The sequence below is a fragment of the Phoenix dactylifera genome, chromosome 11 (genome assembly GCF_051530095.1).
Source record: "Phoenix dactylifera cultivar Ajwa chromosome 11, Ajwa_hap1_PhDact_Kaust_v1.1, whole genome shotgun sequence".
NCBI lineage: Eukaryota > Viridiplantae > Streptophyta > Magnoliopsida > Arecales > Arecaceae > Phoenix > Phoenix dactylifera.
Genome location: NC_143200.1, coordinates 25,161,614 through 25,182,406, shown reverse-complemented (window position 1 = coordinate 25,182,406; position 20,793 = coordinate 25,161,614). Strand labels below are relative to the sequence as shown.

The window sequence follows — 20,793 nt, the reverse complement described above, 5'->3', positions numbered from 1 at the left end:
TGCTGCCAAGGCATTTGTTATACATGGAATCAACCAGTATGGCACAGTTTAAATCATGCAACCTGGAAATGACGACAACATTGGGTTCTTGGAAAGACCATGCCATGCCGATGAAATTGCTGCCATCAAAAGGTGCCAACTTCCATATGTGATATATCTTTAAATCTCAAACTGCAGAAGACCGCATTGCAGACCAATCCAATTATGGTATAGGGTTCGAGAAAATAAAATGCCTCAAGAAACAAAGCCATAATGACTTGCTCTCAAAAGTATATCTCATATTTCCATTGCTTCATATCTAACACCATGGCATGGAAAAATGAGGTCCATGCCAGGTTACTTGATAATCAAAATAAGATATTTGAGTATCTTAATGCCAGTATTAACCACATTCTGAATTACTCCGTCGAAATGTACAAGAGATGACTTGAAGGATGTGCAAAACCCTCCAATTATCAACATATCTCAGATGCAACATACAAGACGCTTGATACAGTAAGATGCCTGAAAACTTGCTTAGATCCGCTGGCCATCCTCAATCTAGAATTCAGGGCAGTTACTTGGGCTTGACATGGTTTACGTTTTTTTCAGCCGGACAAGGCCTCAGCTGCATGGCATTTCATTGTATATAAGAATTAAAGAATAGCACCTTTGCATATTTATAATAATAACCATGGTACAAAGAAAAAATTGTTAGTTTGAGGTCATCAGTTATTAGAAATAAACAAAATATTAGATCCATCTTAGCATATCAAGAGAACAATAGCTTTTCATCTGAGCAGGCATGGATTAGGACCATAGTGCTGTATAGGCAAGCCAGTCTGGGCACATGAATGTTGTCTACACACCTCATCTAGGTATGAGCAAATAGTGCTGGGTTTATAGCTCAAGTTTCAATTCCATGTGAGACTTTGCTGGATCTATGGCATAACAATCAACTATTTTGAATTCGGCATATAATGCAGACAATGGCATCAGAAACTAGTTCGCTCGGGTGGGGGTTAAATCACCTTGAACCTGAGTCAAACTTAAAAGTTTTTATAGATAGTTCATCCATGAATCATATGCCTTGACCCTCCCCTTGAACTGAACTAGGGACCAGCAGACGAGACATTACTAAAAGTATGGATGCACTTCAAAGTAAGGCCAAACATGACCCAACTTGTTAATGGATTGAGTCTATGGCCACATTTGACTGGGTCATGTCAAGCCTTAACCTGAATCGACCCATTAACCCTATGGTTCTCCATTTAAAGAGCATGAATGAGACAAAAAAGAATGAACATGGATTGAGAAATTTGGGTTTAGTTCCAAGAAAAAAAAAATATTATAAATATATCCCATTCCAGCATTAAAAAAAAAAAAACTCATGTTGCATTTAAACTATATCCCATTCCAGCATTATAAATTAATACAGAAAATGTAGAACAAAACTATTACAACATATGCAGGGATTACAATATAGTAGACATAAATATATGCATTTATTTATAATAGTAAGAATTCAATTGCCTATTTGTTCTGTACCTTAACCAATTTATCTATGATTCATGTATGCCAGCCCATATCAATGCATATCCTCGTATTCATGTGTTTTGACCAAGTACTGAAAAAAAAAAATCAAGGTATGGACCCCTAACAAGTCACTGGCTGCTGTCATAACCTTGGGACACATGAGAAAAAAGGCCATCAAGTCAATACATAGTGCTTTAAGTTTGTGTCCTTCTGCATTTTAAACATGTGCTTGCAGCCTTGCACATGTTAATAGCATCCCTATAGATGGTCTGAAATATGTTCTCGTTGAATTTTCCATTTTTACTTTTGAAGGATTTGAAAATGTAATCTACATATTAAGTGATAGTGATAGAACATCAAGATTTTATATCATACCAGAGATTAAAGATCATGGCATCCAATGTACTAGCAGCATCAGTATAATACTTTGAATATGTCATTGATGCATAATATAATTTCATGTCCCACTGCAATTTCTATGATGAACTTTTAGCTTGTTTCTTTTGTTAATGTTCAATATAGTTGTGTAATTATTTTGTATGACAAGTTGCTTGAAGATGTGAAATAGACATGTTAAACTGCAATTATCATAAATATTTAAGATGATTGTAATCAAAGTTTTCTAGTTTCTACTGAATAGTTACGTTTATTTATTTAGAACTTGCCCATGCACTAGCATAAAGCAACCAAAATTACTGTGTAATGCCCCAAAAAGATAAAAAAAGGTGTATATTGAATAAAAGTTGAAACAAACGAGCTAAATGTATCAGTTGCAAACCCTTCAACAAAATCTGTGCATTATTTCTGTGTGCCTATTGTCAGCAAGACATAGAATGCATGTCGTGCTGATCCCTGACAGGTTGGTGCGGATTCACTCTAGAAGATGAACCATTAAGATCTGAAATTTATTTCAGTCAGCAGTATCTACTGAAAATCAGACCTATGCTGAAAATCTGCTTAAAAGATTTATATCAGGTCTCGATAAGAAGAAGAGACAAAATAGAGAAGAGAAAAAGATGAAGAGGATAAAGAAAACAAAAATGTTCTATTAAATCATTTAGAAAACTAATAGACCCTCTTCTTTCTCCTCTTTTGCAAGCGATGACTAATAGCACCTCTAGATATTCTCCCAAAAAAAAAGAATAAGAGAAGAAGCAAAGAAGATGCTTTGGAACTTCGTTAGAACAGCAAAATAGTATCCACAAAGAAACTCTACAGAGAGGAATCAAAATTAATGCAAAATGCAATCCTAACAATGCAAACTTGACTAAACCTAAGCTAGACCTAAAATAGAACTTGCAGATATTGATCTTTCCCACAATATGAATAACATGATTCCAGAACCTACAAGAAAATTAACTCTAGAACCCCTGGAGTTGAGTATGAAAATTGCAGTAAATCATAAAATATCTAACCCATTACCCTGATACTTAAAAAAAGGAAAATAGATTGAAAATAAATAAATCAGCTAAACCAAGACTATATCACAGCTGCAAGATATCTGATGCTTTGATCTTTGATATGATAAAAATGAATCAACAAATGTGATGCAATACCTAGTCTAATGCAATATATATGTATATATTACTCTTACACACACACAAACAGGAAAATAGTTTATAAATAGCAAAGATTATTAATTTACAGAATATTATATAATAGAAAGTCCAGTATATTGGTACAAGGAGTCCCAACAGCTCCCATAATAACCTAATTCTAATATATAGGTTATAACTTGAACAAGCAACTAACCTTGAAATTCCCCATAAACATGTAAAATTTTCTATTGCGTATATTTCAATAAGTTATACACGAGCAAAAAATCTCCAGAGCAAAAATGATTCATACCAAGTGAACAAGTCATGTCTCATCTACAGATTGAAATGTATAAGAAGAATGCATTTTACAACAAATTCACTTCATAAGGGGCTCTTCAAACATACCATTTTCATATATTTGAGATGCTTCAGAATTTCATCAGTTTCCAGCTCCTACATTTTACACAGAACCATTGCAGACAATGATTTAAAGAACAATGTACCCACCAAAATACAATCAAATAATCTTTAAAAAGATCAAAACTTAAACATTAACATCATATCACTAAGACTAAGATATATAAAGAAAAAGTAGGTCTCATATTAAAGAGAAAACAGTTGAAGTAGGCAATAGAACTAAAACAGGCCTATAGAACTGAAGGTGTCAGTTTGGCAGTTTTCTTATATTTTAAAGATGAGCTATATCCCTTTGAACCACTTACACATCTTACTTTGGGTTGGCTTTCTCTTAGGCTAATGAGCATGGGTATTATGAAACAAGAGTATAAGATTTGACCTAACAAGGTGGCCAGAGTTACTGAACAGGTAAAAACTTGAAAGGCCTGGAGATGGTTGTTGACCCCACTATAGCAAGTGCATTGATCATTTTGCCTTGCAATTCTAAGAATCCACCCAACTTAAACAGCATTTTACGTAAACTGGTTGGAATGGGCACCGATGATAACGCTCCATCCATATTCCATGTATTCTAGAACACCAGAAAACTTACTAATTTTCTAACAAGTGCTAGTCTGTCAAGAAGCCCTAATGTCAGTTTTAGTAGAATGCTAATAAACAGCAACCATGTTAAACATTCAAAAATCCATATTTTGTCCTAAAACTAGACTAGGAATAAAGAAACTTCCCCTAAAGAGTGAAGGAACAGAGTATGATGCTTCCAACAATTCACCATTGCAGCTACCATATAAAACACACACCATGCACATGCAAGGTCTTCAAACCTTCAGCATCTACTTCATACTAAGAGCTCAAAGCTTACATGATATTCTGAGTCTCTAAAGTATACGAAACTTTGTGCTCTTTGGTTTTGCATCTTACATTTATATTACATCAAATGACTTCCATTGAAAAACAACTTGACCACAGAAATATTCTCGACGACAAACATAGTTTTCAAACTTCAGAGATGGATCTGCAATATATTTACCAAATGGCAGCCCCTGAATTTATCAATCAGTTGTTCAATCTAAACATCCGCATTGATAAAATAACCCTGGCAGAGACTAAGAACTATTTAAAACTGACGATATAACATGCAGCAAAATCTTATTCAAAAGCCTGTTAGAGTGTCAGCTATGTCTCTATATATGTAAGCATTTATGCATGTACATATGTATGTAGAGAGAGAGAGAGATTCTACAAGTCTTGAAAACAATGTGTTTCACACGCATTCACTGCCAGCATTGTTTGCACCTTTCTCGTCCCAATATTATCATTTCTCTTCATGAGGAGAACAGAACTGGATGTTCAGGCAAAACTTAGGTCAACAATGCTGGATAAGAGGCAGTAAGGGTATAAGTTGCTTGAATTGTGTCGAGATCTAAAAGATCCAAACTAAAAGTGCATTGCTATCTCCAACTTTGAACCCAAAGAGGGCCTAATGGAATCATGAGTGACTATAGAGGTTGATGTCATACCTAGTGGGACTTAGTTTTGATGGACTTAGGCTAAGTCCAGGGTGAGTTAAAGCTATCACAATTGACCACTTGGTCTGATACTTGATATGTTCCTTGCCACAATATTGTTTCTTAATCTAATCACAAGATATGAAAAAAAAAAGAAAATTTTACAAAAATCTAATTAATCATTGTGAATTTTTCACGTTTTAGTCTGAAATTTTCTTATTAGTGGAATTCTATCTACTAGATGCTACCATATAATTTAGTACCATTCCTGAACATCTCCCAAATTTTACCAACTAGCAGATTTTCTCCCAAGCCTCATTTTATGCTTATAAATATGACTAACTTCAGCAGCTCCCTAACCGTCTTTCATATTCATTAATAGAAAAATATTATTACCTAAAGCAGCTACTGTATTGCTGTGCACCTAAATACTAAACTATTTTATAATATTCTTGGTGAACAATTTAACTGTAACCATACATAATTGAATCTAGATGTCCTCCATTCAATATAATAATGGACTACACATGCAAATAAATTTGCCAAGAAAGATTGGATGGAAATAGTGCAAACCATGAATGTTTAGTAGTGTGTCTCCAGCAAGGCTTACAGGCTGTAACAAGATGGTTCAAGTCGGCATGTGAAACTTCATGCGATAGACAATTTTTTTTTAGGAGTATGAGTATGTTGTAGAAAGCAAAGTGTCAGATATGCAAATAAATATCAGAATGCCCCTGCCAAAAAAACCTACTCTTCAAAATGAAATATTATGATGATGTACCAATTGTAAGAAATCCATCAAAATGGTCAATCATGGTGTAATAACTTTCTTTAAAAAAGCATTATAAGCAGCCATAACCATAGCAGCTGTTAGTCTAACTAACAATCGCGATCACATCTGGAATAACTAATTAAGTGAAACTGAAGTGCAAGAATGAAGCAAGCAGCTTACCTGAGGAACAGCACAATCAGCATGGACTGGATCCCAAAGAACAGAACATGAACAATCCCAATCATCAGTTTGAACTACATAAAGAGGTGCTCTGGGATTGAATCAAGCAAAGGAAAAGCATATCACATAGGGGTTAACTAGCGATATTTGAATATGATTATATATAAGCACAAAATAATCACAGGCTGAGCTACTTGAAGCTGGAATAGAAGGGAGATTGCAGTCAGGTGTACAAACAAGGAAAGAAACAACAAAAAATTACAGAATATATATTTTAAATATGTTCTTTAATATTTCAACTTCCATCATGTTGCTCTAAAACTCGTGCGAGCACCCTCCTCACCTGGATCATTAGTCATCAATCCAAACTTGAACAAGTGCACATAATCATACCGATACACTTAGGCAAGATACAGGGGAATAGTGAATCCTAAGACTACATATCTGATGATTCAAAGACCTATTACTTACTCAATATATTTTGTATGAAGATAGGAGTTCATGCTAAAACTCTTTGGAATTTCTGGATTAATTGTGACTTTTGTGCTACTATTAATCAATGTAAATCATTGTCCAGTTCACAACTTCCTATTATTTATAAGATAATTACATTGCAGGAATTACATTAGTATGTACAAGACGACCAAGGTTTTCAGTTTGGTTTCGGTACCCATACAGATACCGGACTAGTATAGTGTAGGTACGATACTATTCTTGGTGATGACAGTACAGGTGGATACCAAGTATTGGTTCCCTGCCTATACGAGTCAATATACCCAATAATGGACCAGTTTGGTTGCTCACAAAATACTTGTTAACAAGTAAATACTGCATTAATATACTTAAGTATGACGATAGAGGAACTTATGAATCCTAGGATCGAGGGTTGAAGTACCAGAATCAATGACCATAAGATACCTTACTGGTAATGGTGCATATCATACTGCCGTTGTAAGCATCTTGGTGCTGACACAACGAAAAAATGATGTGACATACCATGACATTGGTGTGAACTGGTACCAAGCGGCGTATTAATACCAATAACTTATTGATGTGGTACAGCATGGCCAACATGGATAGATATGCACCAATATTTAAATCCTTACCTAGGATCAACTATTATAGTTATTTAGAGAAGACAGTATTTACTAAATTTGTTCTATAAGGTCTTCGAGATTTCATGATAGAAATTCTCTAATAGTTAATTCAGTGCTACTACAATCATCATATTACATCTAGATGCTAGCACAACAAAAAAATGCACACCATTATCTATGCAGATTCACCCAATTATCTATTAAAACATCTAAATACTTATTGAAGAAAAGAAAGAATCAAAGGACTCCCTTAATTCATGCAAAGAAGTTTACCTGCGCCACTTTCCACAAATAATCTCTTCCTTGGTTCCACCAGTATCAACCACCCCCCGACATTGAATCCAATTACCAATGCTACTTCTTTTGTATGTCTTGTTACCATTCCACTCCTAAGTATGGACGGAACGTTCTTAATAAATATACATTATAAAAAACCATAATAAAAATCATCAGCATTAAAGCCTGGACTCTTACATTTGGATTAGAAAATTCACCAGGATCTATTTCAGAGGGTGCATCAAAATAATCATGATCACTGCATATAAAAGAAAAATGATCAAAAAAAGCATCATAAAACAATGTGGACCACAGAGTTAACTATAAACTTCGAGAACATTAAAGATCTTGAGGGATGTGGAGTTCTACTATGACACATAACATAAATACATGGAAGATGGATTTCTTTCTACGAAGTACAACATTGCAATGACTTGATAAGCTATAGTAGAAAGAACTAAGTTAAGAATGATTCAGTACATGCCATGCTTGCAATTGCTTTGAAAAGCATCAACAAAGAGTGGTGAGAAATGACCTTCTAAGAACATAAAATACACATGAAGTTGTATCACAGTGATTAATCTGTAATTCTAACATTGATCCAGGAGGATCACTGGAGTTGATGTGGATCACTTTGGTGACTACGAGTATTCAAGAGGATCACCAAAGTCGATGTGGAATATTTTGGCCATTACGAGTATTTAAAAGGATCACCAGACTCGATGTGGACCACTCTGGCCACTACGGATATCTAGAAGGATCGCTAGACTTGATATAGACCACTTTGCTCATTACAAGTATCCAAAGAAATTACCAAACTCGATGTGGAATATTTTGGCCATTACGAATATTCATGAGGATCACTAGACTAGATGTGGAACACTGGCCACTACGAGTAGGGTTGGATAAGGTTCAAGAACGAGATCCGCCACATCGAGAAGCCAAGTCGCATGCCAAATTTTCGGAGGCTATAACTTGGTTATACAATGCCCCATTGACATTATTTTTTTTAATTGAAATTGGATAACTTTTTGAGATCTACAACTAGAAGATTGAATTGGGACAAAATTCTATTATTTAGGCCCCAAAATAGGCTGGTTAAACCAATTTTTTTTCTTTTAGTAAGACTTTGACCGGACATAACTCTCTATCCAAGAAGAATCAGACGGAGCAACAGGAGGCAGAATTGATGTAGAAGTCGAGATCTATCTCCTTAAGAATTTTATTTTTTTCTAGAATATTTTTAAATTTTAGTCTTTTTTAGAATATTTCTATTAGCCATACTTATTTTAGGATACCTAGTCCTATTTGTACTAGAAGAGAAATCTAACCCAAATTGTAAAAGGGGAGACCTCACTAGTAGTATAAATCAAGGTTCGCCATACTGATACTGAACCCCATACCGGTCCACACTAGCATAGTGTCGGTACGGTACAATACATAGTATTTTGGTATATCGAGAGTCGGTACGCCAACGGTACCGGTACTGAACCGGTACGGTACAGCACAGTACGCTCGGTTCAGTACGGTACGGCATATCATGCTACAAATAAGAGCTATGTACCTCAGTTTAAGACATGTGGATGATTAATGAAAGAAAAGAGAACTTAAGTCCTACTTTCATGATTCCTTCCATCTTTTTCTATTTTTGTTTTGAAAGATCTGAGTTGAGTGGGTTGAAAAATGTCTTCCTTCTTTTCGATCGGATTAGCTTGGTATTAGAGCTTCGATCCTCTACATCTATAGGAGCCTTAGTGCATGGTCCGGATACGCGAGCGATACAAACAATCGGAACAAGGGCTATCCATGCTTGAAGTACATTGAAGGATAAAGATGAGTAAGGTTGTTAGTTCTACCTCGATGGATGACAAGATGATGAAACGTCTCACACAACTAGAGAAGATAGCCCAACTCACCGAGATCGTGTCTCAATTGGCCACACCTTCAACACGAACATCAACAACTCTATCTTCGAGCAAAACTATGTGGTTCAGCCGTGAGATAGAAAAGCAAGCATTTTTCCATCTTTAGTTCTGATTTAGCTGGAGCTAATTTTCCTATATAAGGAGAGCTCTGATCCAGAAGGATCGCCGAACTCGATGTGGATCATTTTGGTCACTACGAGTATTCAGGAGGATGACCAAACTCGATGTTGATCACTTTAGCTACTATGGATATCCAAGAAGATCACCAAACTCAACGTGGAATACTTTATCTACTACGAAAATTTAGAAGAATTACCAAACTCGATATGGACCACTTTGGCCACTATGGATATTCAGGAGGATCATCATACTCGATATGGACCATTTTGGACACTACGGATATCCAAAGGGATCACCAAACTTGATGTAGAACACTTTGGCCGCTACAAGTATTCAAGAGGATTACTAAACTCGATGTGGAATACTTTAGCCACTACGAGCAGGGCTGGACAGGGTTCAGCAGCGAGATCCGCCACATCCGAAAGTTGAGTAGCAGACCAAACTTTCGGAGGCTATAACTTGGTCATACAATACCTGATTGAAATGAATTTTTTTTGAATTGGATAACTTTTTTGAGATCTACAATTAGAAGGTTGAAGTGGGACAAAATTTTACCATTTAGGCCCCAAAACAGGCGGGTCAAACCAAAAATTTTCTTTTCGGGTAAGACTTTGACTGGGCATAGCTCTGTATCCAAAAAAATCAGACAAAACAACAGAAAGCAGAGTTGATGTAGAAGTCGAAGTCTACCTCCTTAAAAATTTTATTTTTTTCTAGAATATTTCTAAATTTTAGTCTTTTCTAGAATATTTCTATTAGTTATATTTATTGTAGGATACCTAGTCCTTTCAAATCAAGAGAGGAATCCAACCCAAATTGTGAAAGAGGAGACCTCACTAGTACTATAAATAAGGGCTATGTACCTCCATTTTGGATTTGTGGATGATCAATGAAAGAAAAGAAAACTTAAGCCCTACTTTTTTTATTCCTTCCATCTTCTTCTATTTTTTTTTGAGAGATCTAAGTTGAGCAGGTTGAAGAAAATCTTTCTTCTTCCGGATCATATCAAACATGGATCATATATACGAAAAATAATCAACATACAAATTATTTTCTTCATATCTAATTTACCAAATAATTCAGCTTATTTTAGTTTCACCATACACATAGTTAATTGCAATTTTCAATTCAGTGACAAATTACACAAAGTTGTTCCCTACAATTCAGCGATTTGATGTGTAACATCAGAGAAAGCCAAAGATGCTTAGCATGCAGCAACCTCCAAGCACGAAGGATAAGACATCTAAAGTGGAGAATCGGTGTGAGATTAACCATTTAGTACAAGGACTTTCAACTATACCTATGTCAAGAATACCAGTCTTGGTGGGATGTCTCGCAAGATGTCGGGGCAAGGCGTTGTCCCAAGTGTTGAGATGGGCCTGACCCACCATCATCTCAATGTCCTATTTGGCACATCCTGGGACATCATCGTCCCAACTGTCGGCATGAGGTAGGATGGCCGCTCATCCTATTCCATGGGAAAAACAGGACAGCACCATCCTATGGGACTCGAACCATTGTCCTATGTATAAGATGGACCGCAAGTTTAATAATGAGCCATAGGTAGTGGGCCAATAAGATATATTTGGTGTGGTTTAGCTTCATTAGAAACCAGTTTCCCGTTTATCTTCACTTTTTCCTTAAAGTGAGGATGGGACTGACCCACCATCATCTCAGAATCCCATTAAGCACATCCCAAGACATCCCCCATCCCAAGTGTCAGCCTGGGATGGGATGGCTGCATTCTATTCTGCAGAAAAATGAGAGAGCCCCATCCTACAAGATTTGAAACATTACCCTATGCTTGGTACAAGATGGGCCACAAAATTAACATCTCATAGGTCATGAGCTGATATGATATATTATGTGAGCTATTAACTTCTTTAGAAACTAGTTTCCCATTTAACTTTACTTTTTCCTTATAGAGAGGTGATATAATCGAGAAATTAATGAGAGGATATTATGGTATGGTAGCCTTCCCTAAGAATAAACTTTGAGTACTTGAAGTACTTACTACTTAGTTCTATAAATAAGTAAATGACAATATTCAGTTATAGTGATGTTTGATGCTGGAAGTCAGACCAGTCTTCTATGTGAAGTCATTCTTCATATTTCAGCTAATGATGGCCTTAAGTGTGGGCTGCAAAATATGGTCTGAAATCTGTGGGTTTCTCGCAAATTCCCTTGGGTAATCATTTAAAAAAGATCCTGGCATGTCACCGCAATATGAAAAGACAAGGGAGTTTGGAAAAATTTCCCTCAAAAGTAGGTAAATTTCTTTGCTATGTTTCACAAGAACAAAAGTATTACAAAAGTTTCATAAGAACGAATATTTTTTTACTTCTTATGAAGCACGGCTTGCTAATTCATTTTGTCTTAAATGTTATTTTTTCGCATGCTTACAGCCATACAAGTTAGAGGAGTTGCAAGAATGAATTGAGATGCAATGGAAGAGCATAACATTATATAGTACAATTGCCATGCAAAAGCATCGCACAAGTTTCATAGGAGCATGTAGTAATTTGCTTCTATATGATGAATCATGGCTTGCTAATTCACTTTTAGATCAGCTCTGATTATTTTTACATGCTTACGACATGAAAGTTAAAGGAGTTGCAAGAATGAGATAAGAAGCAATGGAATAACATACTCGGCAATGGGACCACACCAGTCTGGAACTTCTGCTTGAAAATCTTTACCAATACGAACCCCAGATGTATATGGCTTAGTGTCTGTCAACATGAATGATATAGGACCCAGATCTCCATAAGACATCCGTTTCCTATACCCAGAAATTTTACCCTCAGCATTGAATGGTTTTCCTGTCAGCGGCTTTGGTTTCTTTCTAAAACAAGGTTGACAATACCATTCATCAACTGGCAGCTTCTTTACTCTAGTGTTGCAACAAGACAAATGATATGCTTGTTCACAAAGGTCACAAATTAGCATCTTCTTTGGGTTTTCCAAAAGCCCACATATTTTACAAGTCTGAGAAAACTTGTCATCATTATCATATAGGACTTCTAAAGAAGCAGATTCACTGGCAGCCCATGCACTTCCAAGGAGTCCATGGCTTTTGAGCAGAGATATGCAGAGGTCCCTTGCTGATGTGAATTCTCCCCATGGTTCTACGAGGACAATGTCAGATGACGAACACTCCCCAGCATCAGGATCCTCTACTTCTGTCTTCATGAAAGCCGAGCAAAGTTCTGTATTAGATTTTGATGATGAAGACCTATCATTTATGCTGTAGTAGTGCCCCAATACAGGTTTGCAAAGATTACCAATAGAAGCTTTTGCAGGCATTTCAGATTCTCTAATAGAACATATGTCATGGGTCCCAGAGTTCGGAACAGACTCAATCTGGGAGCTAAGTACATTTATGGACTTCTGTACATGGTGCTGTTCACAAATCAATAGATCTCCATTAAGCGATACGTCTCTGGAACAACCACAAAATGAGATGATCGGAGTGCATCCAAGATCATCCTTATGCAAGGTCAACTGGAAATCTTCAGAACTCATGCAAGAATGATTACTAACATTTTCTTTTGTTTTTGTGGTTCTGTTTTCTTCTGTCAGAATAGCAATAGAGTTCCTATGCAACTTCCTTCTCTTGTACACATAGCCATCCCTCTTAGATGTAGAACTTAGACACATGTTGTGGACGGTTGATAAATCTGAGCAGCTTCTCGACAAATCTACAACATCAGTATTAGATGATTTGCATTCTTCCTCCTCAGAAGAAATGGATTTTCTACAGCTATCCCAAGGGAATTCATCATAATTTGGAGACATCAGCCTAGCTTAACCTCTACGTGGACAATCACAAAATAAGTTCATCTCCTGATTTTTTCATGGTCAGAAGTAGAAAAAAAAAATTGTCCTCACAGAATTAGGAAGAGAGCTCTGAATCAACATTTGATATCAAGAGAATCTGAAATGCAGCACTCCCTGCTGGATTAGAATTTAATCTTTCATGTTCTAGGCTAAAATGCTAGAATTTTTTTGGAGTAACCGCAAGCCACTCTGCCTGTACTCTGCAAGTTTTTGGTTAATAAAAAAAAATATACATATATATATGTGGATCAGCTAAACCCTCATACAGAAACAGAAAGATAGAGAAATAGATAGAGAGAGGATCGTAATATTCAAGTTAAAAACTACTTAAAATTAGCAATGTTCTATCCACATTAAAAGACCCTAGAACATTTCTAATAAAAATTAGCAATCATTTGTAACTAAAAGCATAAAGAGTCAAATTATCACAATAGACAAGTACTTTTGCAACTAGTTAGATTGGCTTTTACATATATCCACGCGTGCATACATACATATCAAAGCAGCTCCTTTAGGTCATAAACTAGGAACAAAAAATTCAGATTGACATTTGGCACCCATGACTCAAATGATGCTCAGTTAGGTCTCGCTTTACCAAATTAGAGGGGCTTCAAATCCAACCCATCAATATATTCCTCAGAGATAATAGGCCTGTTAACGAGCCGAGCTGCTCGGGCTCGGCTTGGGCTCGGGCTCGGCTCGGGCTCGGCTTGGGCTCGGGCTCGGGCTCGGCCCGGTAAAAGCTCGGCTCAAGCTCGGCTCGTTAGTCAAACGAGCTCGAGCCCGAGCCCGAGCTCAAAATGAGGCCTGTTTAAACTCGAGCTCAAGCCTGAGCAGCTCATGAGCCCGTTTGGGCTCGTGACTTAACACTGCCTGGACCCTTTTTGACTCCGTCAAACCCCATCACGCGTTCATCAGAAATTACTATTTCGTCTTCGGTTTTGGGTGCCGAGAGAGAAGAATACGAGCGGAACGTCGAGACGCGATCCAAGGTTTGGGAGATCGGAGGGGGGATTCTATTTCGATGGGGGCGATGATTGAGAGGGAGGTATGGGAGCCGAAGCCGATCTGGTATGTGTTCCTCTTTGCATCGTGCTTCGCGCCATCTCCCTTCGCCCCTTCCGCTCGAGGAGCAGCAGCGCCACTAGAGGCTCCGCCGCCTCCTCGCTCTTCGATCTCGGGCCTACGGCACCGTTCCTGCAGTTCCAGAGAAATTTCTGCTCCTCTACTCCCTTGCCTCAGTTTTCTGGATCCAGTTTCTTGAATATCATTTTTGACTCCGTCGAACCTCATCACGCGTTCGTCGGAAATTATTATTTCGTCATCGTTTTTGGGTGTCGAGAGAGAAGAACGCGAGCGGGATGTCGAGACGCGATCCAAGGTTTGGGAGACCGGAGGGGGGATTCTGTTTCGATGGGGGTGGTGATCGAGAGGGAGGTGTGGGAGCCGAAGCCGATCTGGTATATGTTCCTCTTTGCGTCTTGCTTCGCGTCCATCTCCCTTCGCCCCTTCCGCTCGAGGAGCGGCGGCAGGTTGAGATATGGGTGTTGGATTTTGGGTTGATCTCAGGCTCGGGCTTAAGCTCGTAATTGAAACGAGCTTTACGAGCTCAAGTCCGAGCCTTTGCTTTGCCAAACAAGCCCGAGCTCGAGCCCAATACAGAGCCCGAGCCTCCCAGGATCGGGCTCAGTTCGGCTCAATAACAGGCCTAGGGATATTATCTAACAAAGGATTTAAGTACCAACCTATGCTCCAAAGTTCGAACATGCTCGCACAGTCAGCACCAAGCAATTGGCCAGTATTGCAAGCCAGCAGAATCACTCAGTATCAAAGTTGTCTCGGCCTGCATTAGCCCATGCCAAACTGGCAAACCAAAAAGAATGAAGCTGGGAGAGATAAAGGAGAAGTTGGGAGCTCGGTAGGAAATGGATTTTGTCCATCCAAGCCAAACAAAACACATTTTTGATGGTCAAAAGTAAAAATCCTACGACCAAGTCAAGTGCCAGATGCAACCCACATGACAAATGGACAAGAACATAATGAGAGAACATGAAATCAGTGACTGAGATAAAATGGAAGACAAAATTCATGATAATCAGTAGAACACATTTACAAAGGGGGAAAAGACACCAGTATCAAAGGACATGAAAACCAATGACACAAAAAGAGTATGGCATATAAAATAACACAATCACTAATTACCTAGTAATTTATTGTGGGAGCTTGGTGCATGTGTAGTTAGCATACATCACAATAAATGATTATGTATCAATGATAATGTGCCTTAATAGTGCTTGACTTGAAGTATCATCAACTTCCATCTTTTATGTATGTCAACAGGCAAAGGCATAGATATGTAAGGCTAGATAGCCGCCTTAAAAAATATATAAATATTTTGACGGATCATATAAGACCCACCTAACTAGAAATAGGTTAACTAATAATAAAAATTATAATGATGGCATGAAAACCCAATGCGCAACCAAAAATGCCCATGCCACGATGCATGTCGGCCGATGTCTGGCACGAGTGCCTACACCAGATTTTAAAACCTTGATTTAATCATACTCCAAAATCTTGAAGCCCTTATCCAGTCCATAGCTTCCTAAAAAGTTTATACTATGAATTTTGATTATAGATTTAGATCCTTAACAAGCACGCATATAGACATAAATCTCAATGTGTTAAGGTGCTTGAGCATGTTAGGCCTTTAGGAAGGGGAAATCAAAAGGTTCAAGCAAAACTATAAGATCATCGTCCAGATTCTGTTACAGTAAGAAATGGGCCTAGTCTAAACCAAGGCATATCAAGCCAAGCCAATTTTAACTAGGTTCTAAGCCTGGCCTGGGACTAAAGTTAAAGGCCCTAAAGGATTTCAGACCAAGTTTGGGCAGCTCTTGTCCAACTCGAGCTCAGCCTGAATCATACTTAATAATATATTTTTACATAATGCATTAAAACGTTTAAAATCCAAACAATTCATTTCTAATGAATGGATAAGATCAATTGGGTTTAACTAGAAACCTTAACCCGTTTTCCTATTTCCCAATCCATTTCCTAGCAGATCCCTCATCTCTTCGTCTCCCATCTATCCTCCTATACTCCTCTCATATCCTACCTATCCTCCTCTGCCCCACTCCCCTAATGCCCTATTGCACCCATCAAGAATCCCTCTGCCATCTACATCAAGTTCATCGACATCAACATTTGCCTCAAAGGCAACTCCACCACCATGGTCATTCATGGCCACAACACATCCCTCCCTATCTCCCTCAACTAGATGCTTGTCCATTGCCGCACCATAGCCCATGCCTGCCATCCTCTCTTCCATGATTGTCACCACCATCGTCATCCATAGCCACGATAATCCTCCACATCTACCTTGTCCAGATGCTTCCACTATGGCACCATTGCCTACATCACTCTGCCTCCACTTTAGCTCCTAGAAGTTCTCCCCCTAGGTCCCTCTCTCTCTCAAAAAAAGTCCCTTTTGCCTCTCTTTCACATCACAATCAGACTTATTTAGGCTTCAAGCCTGACTCAGGCTTGATCTTAAGCAAAGTTCAACCTTGATCTTTTGTTAAAGTTTAAGGCTTAAGCCTGGCTTGAAGCCGAAAAATAACAATTCAGGTCAAACTCAACTACTCAAGCAATAGGTGGCTTGACCAAAGCCCGACCCTTCTATCCCTAATTCTGTGATAGGGCATAAGTGATGTATTTTGAAAGTTATACGAAATAAAAGAGGGTTTCAGATCTAATCCTAGGCAGGGGTTTAAATCTTGATATCAAGCCCCATCTCCACTTGGTCGTGCAATGGTACAAGTATCGGGATGGGACAATAAGATGGAGAAGGAGTGAAACAATCAGTAACAAGAACAAAAGGAAAAAAAAAAGTGTCCCAGCTGTTCTGACTATCTTGGTGCATCCCAAGTATCGGCATATAGCCAAGACGATCAAGACTTCCCAGTCAAGAGAGAACGGTGTCCCACATCTATCTCGATCGCATTTTCCAATCAAAATGGTACAGTACTAAGGATACCATCCCATACAATGGGACTTGAATCCTCGCTCCTAGGATTAAAGGGCAGGGAAGGGTTCTGAAAAGGAATTATGAAGCTTAAGAACTAGCAAATTGGATTTGGTGTTGATCAAAAGTCAAAATTCGTTAACCGCGATAAATTTCTGCAAGAATTGAAGACAATGGTGCATAGATTTAAGTAGATTACTGAACTGATAGGTTAAATTAATGATGATTTGCTAGATTATGAGTAAGCAAACTAAAACCAACAATTGTTCCAATTATCATCAGAATTAGTATCCTATGAAATAATGGAGAAAAAGTAGAAGAATGATGAGCAGGAAGAAGAAGCGAAGAGAAAATAAAGAGGGAGAATAGCCAAACCTCATCTTTCTTTCTTTTCCTTCAATCAGAATAACTCAAAAATTCTTCAAAATTCATCACTCTAAAGTACTGTAATGACCGTAATAGCTAAGAAACAACAACTCCTAGTCCAAAAGGGATTCTCATCTTACCAATTATAATCTTGGGACTCTTTCAACACAATTTGACTCCAAAAGAGACTACCCACCAACCTAAAACTCCATTGCATCCAAAACTTTCCAAATAACAACAAAATAAAAGGAAAGTAAAGTTATTATGAGTTGGGCATCCAAAAAAGGCTCCTAAAAACTATCTAACACCACTGAGACTTCTGCAATAATCTCTCCTTTGGACTTGGAAAGGAAGTGAGCTCTTTGCTGGACCAAGTATAAACCATTTTATACTACTAATGCTCCAATACACTTTAATCACACTCCTAGCAACTAGATAAGGGCTCAAAAGATCTTGATTATGTGTCAATCTCAAGATTTGAACCCTTCATTGATCTAAACAGTGATCTGGGTACTTCCAGTGTTGATTCTGGCATTCATATATCCTCTCTTTTTCCGATGTTAAAGATAGAAAAACCATCAACCATTTCATCAAGAGAATAAAAAAAGTTTATCATGCTATCCTCTCTTGTATGTTAGCAGCTGATCTTCTGTGGTTAGCGCATCATGTAATAGTGCAACCATTAAAAAAATTTGAGAAATTCTGAGCTAATATGGATGGAAGATGTAATAGGAACGATTCATGATTCATAAATACAATCATATATAGCAAGGACAAGACTGCGTGATTACACATACAGCCATAATCACACATATAAATGGTAAACTAAACATTGTCGAATCAAACATTGCACAACTAGATCTTAATGATAAAGCACAGAATACTGGGTGAATAGGTTTCCTAGACAGGAATATAAAAACAATGATTAGCATACCATGTTCCACTCCCAACAAGCATGGATAATTGTCATTCAGAAGATCTTTTTTTTTTAAAGAAGAAGAAGAAGAAGAAAGATATGGTGGCATTCTGGAACCATCACAAAAGAACATAAACAATGGAGAAAACCAAAACAAGAACGAGGCTGATGGAAAATACCAAACCTCTCCATGACAACCTAAATCAGAAAAGTACTAGATGAATGCATAAATACAAATTCCCATATCTGGAATTCGCCTTAAACAATTACATATGCCAAACTATTAGTCATATTTCATAAGGTGGATGACCTTAAAATAAAGCAATTCATTTTTTTCATCTTATTTAAGCCCCATTTTTCTTTGCCAAGGAAAATATTGTTTGTTGAAGAATACGAAATTTGATTCCTAACAACCTGTTTTTTGACCATCAAACAAGAAAACCCTAATTGAAACCAGCCACGTGAAGAAAACCATCGATTCCAAATAACCCAACAAGACACATGCATATAATACAATCCATAGCACCAAAATTCGACTAAAAAAACATTAAAAAGAGACAAAAACAACAACTGGTAACAACTTAATTAAGATTTGAGGAAAAGGCGAAATTAGCACAGCAGCAGCAGCCTAACCATCAAAATATTCCAGACAAGTGATTCACGTAACTAAATAAAAAAAAAATAGCAACTAAAAGCAAAAACTAGGACAAAATACAGATGAAATTTTAGTGAGTCGGATTTACCCAAGATATGCTCGGAACCCGCTTCGCCCATTGGCGAAGAACCCAAACTCTCGTCAAAACTCGCCCAAGTGACTCTCCGAATGCACTCTTATAGTTGTGGATATATCTTTTTAAATTCCCTGTACCTTTTTCCACATTTGCCACCCTAAGTTTGGGTGTTTTAAACTGACACTCTCTGTAAGTTACCTGCAGGAACAGTTTAGTTACAGGGTTCCACCACTCCGTGGTGTCCTTTGAGTTTGGGCCATATATGTTTTGCACCGTAGAAAGATGTATATGTATGGATGGAGCCACCTTATATGGTGCGAAAAAGATGATTTCGAGAGAATACGTGTAATGGTTTTGAGATAAGCATTGCGGCAACTATCTCATCATGCACAACTCTCTACGTCCAAAACATGCAACATAGAGGATACTGAAATGGATCATTGATCTGGACCCTTAGCTCGGTATGGACTTTGGAGCAGAATTCATGGCAATCAAGATGATCTTTGATGTGATGATCATGCTTGCTTGAACCAAGGAAGGCGAAGGCTAAAGAAGAGGAAGTGCATAATAGATTTGCTTGTGGTAGAATTTGCACCTTCGCATTTACCTTAAACATTGACCATGTTGATGAGATATCCATAATCATTTCTCTTCTTTCTTTTTGATGCAATAAATATTTATAAATTTTGAGTTTTACAAAGGACTTTATGCATTTGAGATTCAAGATGCAGCCTATCATGAAGATACATTGAAATGGCACCCTTCAAGCTGAGTAATAGACTAGATTATGAATTCAGTGGAACATAGATGGCACTGCTCACAATTAACAGACTTATTGGTATAGGATACAACAACTTACATATGCTACAAATTCATGGTGGCTACTAACATTACCTTATGCGAATCTCTCCCAGTTTGAAAATCAAATGGATTTGCTAGTGTATGAGTGTACCATATGATCAATCAATTCTGACAAACTTTTCAAAAATTTATAGTGTCAAGCCAACAACAATTGAGTTTGTTTCCTATCAAAGAGGCAACTAAATTAGCAAAAACAGCAAGCAAATTGATGCATGTTCGACTTGGATTATAATCCACTATCTCACCAATTTCTAGCTTGATCCTACACTCGAATATCTCTGCTAATGTTTTGTTGGTGTCTTGGCAACAAGAATATCAACTATTTAAAGAACAATATTTTGAGACTTGCTTATCTCTTGGAAAGATGAATGGATTATACTCACAAGACACCATTTCTAACTACAGGGACTTCTTACTAGCCTAGGATAGGGTGCCACTGTATATTGGTTAAGGGTTTAGGCAATAGAGCTGAACCCATGTAAAGAGGTTATCTGTTCCTCTTACAATTTACTTGATAAAAGTGCTGGCTCTTGTTGAAACCATGTTTTCCCATGAAAATGGCCAAACAATGAAATAAACAAAAGAATCATAATAGACAACATTATTATCCAGAAGACTGGTTTAGATCCCTGGGTGAATATAACCATAATTGAAGTTGCTTCATCAATTATCAAAAATACATGCTTCATTGTTAATAAGTATGA

At 37.5% G+C, this 20,793-nt stretch overlaps 1 protein-coding gene across 20 annotated transcripts; it reads right to left on the bottom strand.

Moving 5' to 3' along the window:
- Window positions 1-257: 257 nt before the first annotated feature.
- Window positions 258-19,375, bottom strand: LOC103707060 (uncharacterized). 20 transcript variants are annotated; one of them, XM_088707407.1, is made up of 10 exons: window positions 19,241-19,375; window positions 13,240-13,388; window positions 12,892-13,162; window positions 12,633-12,750; window positions 11,999-12,530; window positions 7,502-7,562; window positions 7,301-7,416; window positions 5,931-6,021; window positions 3,459-3,506; window positions 258-607 (listed from the first exon to the last, which is right to left on the bottom strand). In XM_088707407.1, exons 3-10 carry the CDS (start codon window positions 13,144-13,146, stop codon window positions 557-559), a joined length of 1,272 nt encoding a protein of 423 aa, XP_088563533.1. In that variant the 5' UTR covers window positions 13,147-13,162; window positions 13,240-13,388; window positions 19,241-19,375; the 3' UTR covers window positions 258-556. The 20 variants fall into 20 exon arrangements, with proteins under 20 accessions (XP_088563533.1, XP_088563534.1, XP_088563537.1 ...); XM_088707408.1 differs by having other exon boundaries at window positions 11,999-12,750; window positions 12,892-13,049; window positions 19,241-19,373; XM_088707411.1 differs by lacking the exon at window positions 13,240-13,388 and having other exon boundaries at window positions 11,999-12,534; window positions 12,892-13,049; window positions 19,241-19,373.
- Window positions 19,376-20,793: the final 1,418 nt, after the last annotated feature.